This window comes from Peromyscus californicus, unplaced genomic scaffold (assembly GCF_007827085.1).
Source record: "Peromyscus californicus insignis strain IS unplaced genomic scaffold, ASM782708v3 Scaffold_4__1_contigs__length_199733344, whole genome shotgun sequence".
NCBI classification, from domain to species: domain Eukaryota; kingdom Metazoa; phylum Chordata; class Mammalia; order Rodentia; family Cricetidae; genus Peromyscus; species Peromyscus californicus.
Window position 1 is genome coordinate 98,183,217 of NW_026294562.1, and position 6,724 is coordinate 98,189,940.

General features: G+C 35.6%; 1 protein-coding gene across 1 annotated transcript; it reads right to left on the minus strand.

Moving 5' to 3' along the window:
- Nucleotides 1-5,285: 5,285 nt before the first annotated feature.
- LOC128123882 (putative olfactory receptor 56B2) lies at nt 5,286-6,245 on the minus strand. The gene has a single exon (XM_052760162.1). The coding sequence runs from the start codon at nt 6,243-6,245 to the stop codon at nt 5,286-5,288; it is 960 nt and encodes a 319-aa protein (XP_052616122.1).
- Between the last annotated feature and the right edge of the window lie 479 nt (nt 6,246-6,724).

Below are 6,724 nucleotides of genomic sequence, written 5' to 3' on the forward strand. Positions count from 1 at the left end.
CGCTTTGTTAACTCAAGTCATCCTTCAAATTCCATAATAAAGGCTGTATTTATGCTATCTTAATACAGACACATGGGATATTACAGATAATCAGAACCTTGCCCACCATCACCCTTATAGAGGCCATACAAGCAATAAAGATAACAGAAATGTGATATCACATCCCTATTTTTTAATCCAGTTTTGCTAATGTGTTAATTGCTTCCTTAAACTAATGCATTTGGGATGAAAGTCTTTGATTCACAGAGACTTCTTGCATATGAAATTACATTATGATATATATATATGCATACTTTATTCATATAGTTAATTTAGAATGAGATTATGTATATTTTAAAATGTAAAATGATTAAATTATGCTGAGACAATGGATTAGACCTATTTATACTAAGGAAACTGATTTAGAAAAACATTAAAGTCCTCTCTAAAGCTAGATATACACTTAAAAAGTAGTATAATTTGAAGGCCTGTGATGTCTAAGTTCTGTTGATTGTTTATAAGTAGCTTACCCTATCTGTAACAATTATTTTGGTTCTTGGAACAGTTCATGCAAACACACTATAATTCATGGAACACAATTGAAAAACATGTATAAAAATGTCTTTGTTTCAGAACATACATATGTATGTGTGTGTGTTTATATACATACATAATTTAGAAATGTGGGTGCAGTTGTAGCCATCCTGGTGTAACATAATCCTACTGGGAATCTCACACTGAAGTACCAATATTAAATTCAACCCTCTATCCTTAGGAAAGCTCACCTTCATCCTTGTCAGATCTAATGTGAATGAACCTGTAGCATTTGTTAAAATTCCTCTTTAGACTAAACTTCCAGACATCACAAGAGACTACTTAGTGGGTAGGGTGATGGGAAAATTTGATGTATCAAATTTCCCCCTGTTCACTTTTTCTACCTCTTCCCCCATTTTTCACTGGAGTGTCATTAGACACGGCTCAAGGTAACTTTTTCTGCTACAAGAAAAATAATACAAGATAAGCTTGCTTGTAAGGGTGGTCTCTGAGACCTTTTCCTCAGCCATGATAAAACCTTAGAACCATACAGGATTTGGTAGAAATGTCGAGTGCATCATAATCTGGAGACGATGATGATTAATTTCACAGAGGAAAAGACCAATGGCCTTATACCTGAGTCTTGGCTGGTCTTTGCTAGCCCCATTCTCTTAGGTTACTTATTTCCTGCTTGCTATTTTAAAGTTTATGTTCCAGCAACCCTCTGTTTTCTGAGGTGTTCTCACCCCTCCCACCCCATCAAATCTGCCTACAGATTTACCTTCCTCAGCAAAACTCATCTCTTTTCTTTGAGAAGATAAGTAACTACCATTAAAGGTTTCTATAAAATGGAATTAGAAAAATGATAAGCCTGAGGTAAGAATATATTTATTATGGGAATCCACCTGCTTTGCCACTTTAATATCACAGGAGTATGAAAATCCGTTACTGTACTCAAACATCCATTAAATAACACAACTTTTAATGGACATATTTAATTCATATTTATATTTTCAGAATCAAACAAGGTATTATAGTCCACTGATGTCAACAAATTTAACAAATGAATGATTAAGAACTGAGAAATCAACAAAGGAAAGAAATATAATAAGAATTTAAAGACTATTAAATTGTTGTCCATATATAATTTCATTGAAAACATGAGGATCTCTAGCAGCAGACATAAAAAATTTTAAGTATACTTTATAAATAGGAATAAATAAAAATTTCAAAAATTTTTCTGTTATAAAATAGAGAAATTGTGAGGAAGTCCTATAGTAGTAGAAAAAAACACCAAGAAAAACAAATATTTTGTTCTGTGCAACCCCATCAGTTCTTTAAAATCTAATAGAAGGACTGGTGAGACGACTCAGCAGACAAAGGCACTTGCCCAGGAACAAGCCCAGCAACCTGAGTTTGATCCCTAGGACTCCCATGGTTAAAGGGGGAAAAAAACCAACCAAATAGAGTAATTACATCTACCACTTCTCAGCCCTAGAGCTAAGACCAAGTATGAGGTAAATAATGCTGGTGCTGTCAAATTGATTTATCTCTATGTTCAACACAGTTTCCCACAAACAAATAATAGGACATGCTGAAAATGCCTTCCTCAATCTGTTAACCCACAATGTAAAATAAAATAATGGAGAACCTAACTAATTCAGTCTGTGAGCTGATTCTGAGTCCCTGCTGGTATCCACTTTGTTAACAATCCACAGTCTGCACACAGTTGTACAATTTGCACGTAGACAAAGAAATTAACGCTGATTATTTACATAAAAAAGTCTTTCCTTTTACTTAAGAATTGTCACCACGTTCCTTCTGTCAGGCTTATGGATTTTTATTTCATGAATGTACCACTACAGAAGCATCTGTTCTCATTGGTTTGTATTCAACATTACATTTAATTTTTTTTCTTTCTAAAAAATTCATTAAGAAAACCAAGAACTCAGAGCTAGAGAGATGGCTCAGTGGCTAAGAGCACTGACAGCTCTCCTAGAGAACATGGGTTTGATCTCCAGCACCCACATGACTCACAACCATCTGAAACTCCAGTTCCAGGAGATTTAATGCCCTCTTCTGGCCTCCACAGGCACTGCATGCACATGGTGCATAGACATACATGTAGGCATACATGTAACCTACACAAAACAAAATAATAAAATGAAAAAGCAAAGCTTTTAAAAAGAAAACTAAAAATGTGTATGTCTACACACAGACAAATATTTATACAAACACATGTACTTATAACTGATTGCTGTGCAACTAGGACACACTTTGAAATTTACTTGAATACCTAAAGTAGTTACTATAATGTAACTTCATATAGAAAGCATTCATACTAAAAATAAGCTTATTATCAGAATGAATACATTTTGTAGCCAAGAAATGCAATCAACTTTTGTTATGTTACCTGCCCATCATTTCTTCTTTCTTTTCTCCACAATGTAACAGAGCAAGAATATTAGCAGCTAACACTGTAAATAACTTTAACTAATTTTTAGTTATGGAAATGAAAGAATCTGCATAATAAAACAGTATAACAGATCTGCTTCTTGCCTTTAAAATTGTCACAAGATGGGCTGGAGAGATGGCTCAGTGGTTAAGAGTGCTTGTTGCTCCTGCACAGAATCCTGGGTTGGTTTCCAGCACCCTCACAATGGCTCCTAGCCATCCATAACTCCAGTTCCAGGGTATCCTGGCACACACATGGTACACAAACATATATATGTATACAAAGCACTCATACACATAACATGAAATAAATAAACTTAAAATTTTTAATTGCCCCAAAGAAAGGAATCTTTATTTCTTTCTCCTTCACAAAGTATAAACAGATAGACTTTTAAGTTTTCATAAGACAGTGACAAATAGGAAAACTGGGGGGAATGTGAATACCCTTAAGCTGGGAAGGGGAATTATATACTGGAAAGGCAATGTGCTATATTCTGAAGTGATTATTACTTAACATGTAAGATAACGGTCCTGTTTATTTATATTGTGTTTCCCTTATAGTACAGATATAAATTAATAAGTAGCATGGGGTTTAATGATATACAAGTAATTTTAGTCTTTTCAATATGATTTCAAATCTTTGAATAAAAGATGCATTATGATAACAAATAACAGAGTGTTAACTATGAAATGATTTATACATTTTCAACACATATAAAAGGTTGTCAATACTAGATTACTTTTCTGAAAGAAAAAAGTCATTATTCTGTGTGTAAGAAGGTCTATTGATGCAATAGGTTTAAACATAAATATCATCACTTATAAAGAGATAACTTTTCAGGGATCTACTGTTTATCCTTACCCCAAGCCCCACAGATGGTCAGTTTCTATCCTTACTTGCCTGTCCCGAAACTTGAAAAACATCTTCTCTCAACATGGTAGTGGGTTCATCTGGACTACTTAGACATCTAAAGTATTTTTTGAAACATGATAACTACTTCCCTTTGGACCTGAGGAAAGTTAATTATATTCTCTTTCTGAAAAGCAGTGAAGGCAAGTGAGAAGCAACAGCACTCTGAAAATATAAGGAACTCATTTCCAGCTGCTTCTTCCTGCCCTTTGATAATGTAACATGACTGGTGCCACTTCCGGTGATTCCATTAGGTCATTGAAAACATCAATATTTACATTCCCTATGAAAGGCTACACTGAATTATCATCTTAGAAATTAGCAAATACACATTGCACAAGAAAAAGCAAATTAATTAATGTCTTTTAGCTGAATGATTGAAATCTAATCTATAGTTCTGGGAATGAATGCTCCAACCAATTAGTATTTGCTCAAAGCCTCTCTCCATGTGTCTACTCCTAACAACAAAAGCATATTGGCACTCTCTCCCCTCCCACCTTACCCTGTGTAATGCCTACTTCCAGGATATGAAAACAGTGAGCTGAGTGCCGCCTGGTCCAAGAAAAGGGTGTTGGTCAAAAACCATCTGATGCTGCTATATATGTGTATGTTCATCCCTTAACATCTCAGTCCCTTGATAGTTACACATTTGAACTGACTTAGCCTTAAAGGGAAAATCCAATGTTATATTTACAAACTTCAGAGTTAAAAGTGCCTGTATGAGGATCAACACACCCTGCATAGAAGGAGTAAGAGTGGGGGATTTCCATTCTTACTACATCTATGATGCTCATAAACAACTGAATATTTTCATATTCATATATCAATCAATACACATGTATGTGTGTGACTGTGTATACACATGAGAAAGGCAAAGAATCTGAATTAAAAGCCATAATTAATATCATTTCACAGATGTTCTTTCTGCCAAGGGGACACAATTTTTTAATATACATAAAAGTGTCTCAGACTCATACACAATTACATTTTCCTTTATTCATAAATGGTTTCACATGTCCATTTTAATTAATTTTATTGTATTTAGTAATGTCCATTCCAGGCTAATGACTTTGAGAAAAGTATTAGATAACATGACTTGTGGTTTTTCAAGAAATTTATTTTCATTGAATGTGAAGGCCCATGCCTTTAATCTCAATACTCAAAAACAGAAGTGAGCAGACCTCTCAGAATTTGTGGCCAGCCTGGTCTATACAGAAAGTTCTAGTCCAGCCAGGATCACAAAGGTAAGACCTTGTTTCAAAAATAATTATTTTAAGTGACGTGGAAGATAAATATTAAAATGCTATACAGATTTTTCAAGGATATTGCATATTATGCCCTTAAGATTAATTAGTATAATCAGACATCTAGTTTTGAGAAAGTAAAGATGATGTGTGTTTTCTCATTTTTAGTCTCCTTTGACATCTAGCTTAAGCACCTTGTATAAGCCTTGTTTTAGTTCTTTGTTTTTAAGTGCATAGACCATGGGGTTCAGAGCAGGGGGAATAACATTGTGCAGCACGTTCAGCAGAACCGGGATGACAGGAACTGACATTTTTGCACTATGAGTGATGGACATGACAATGATGACAGTGTAGAAGAAAAGGATTAGGATGAGGTGAGAGGTACAGGTACTTAAGGCCTTGGATGCAGCTTCTGCAGAGTTCAGCTTCAGCACAGATCGAAGAATCAAAGCATATGAAATCATAATCAAACCCAGATCACTGCCCATGATTGCCCAAGCCAGGACCAGCTGGTTGATGCTGTTGATTTTCCTGTCATCACAAGATAAGCTAGTAACCCCCAGGTTAGTACAAAAACAGTGATTGATTTGATTCTGGGAACAGTAATTTCTCTGAGCAGCCAACACAGGAACTGACATGGGAGCCACACAGTTTCTGAGGGCCATAAACAAAGTTGCTTTGATCACAAAAGATTCAGTGACTATTGAAGGGTATCTCAGTGGTCTGCAAATTGCTACATATCTATCTATAGCCATGCAGACAAAGATACCTGACTCCATGGCAACAAAAAAGTGGATGGCGTACATCTGAGCAAAACATTCATTGAAACTGATAGTCTTAGCATTGAACCATAAGATGGCTAAAATCTTGGGCATGATTGTAGTTGCCAGGCCCATGTCCACAACAGCCAGGATGCCCAGGAAATGGTACATAGGCTGGTGTAGTGATGCCTCTTGGTAAATGACAGTCACGATAAGTGTGTTGGCAATGAGAGCCAAGACATAGAGCAGAGCCAGGGGGAGGGAGAGCCAGTGCTGCCAACTGTGGATGCCTGGAAATCCCATCAGAATGAACTCAGATACCTGGAACCTAGAGCTGTTGAAATCTCTGAGGATCTGGAACATCTCTTGCTAATAATGAAAAGTGCTGCCGTACTATTCCTGGTTATCTGTGTGACAGTGTTGGATGCAGACTTACCCAGGGTATGATACTGAAGGATGATTTTGCATCTTCATCTTTCCATTCTGTTGTTACTGACACTTATTATTCTTATGATGCAAGAACTCTTGTAGGTGGTACAGTATATTTTTAATTCATCAAATAACCAAAAATTCTATGGATCCTTTTTTCCCTCTATTTCCTAATTGAGAAACAGAAAATTAGAAGAAATCAGAATTTTGTTTATGATCTTTCATGTGGTAGGTCTTGACTCTGTGCATGGTGGAAATAACCAGATATCACAGTGTGATGGCTGTATTTAAGTTGGCTAATGGTTTCTTTGGAAACCTAAAATATAGACCCCAATGGAAACTTTTATGTATAAATTTCTCTTTGCTATAATCTTAAATTGCAGTGTATTTTAGAGCAGAAATATTTCTACTTA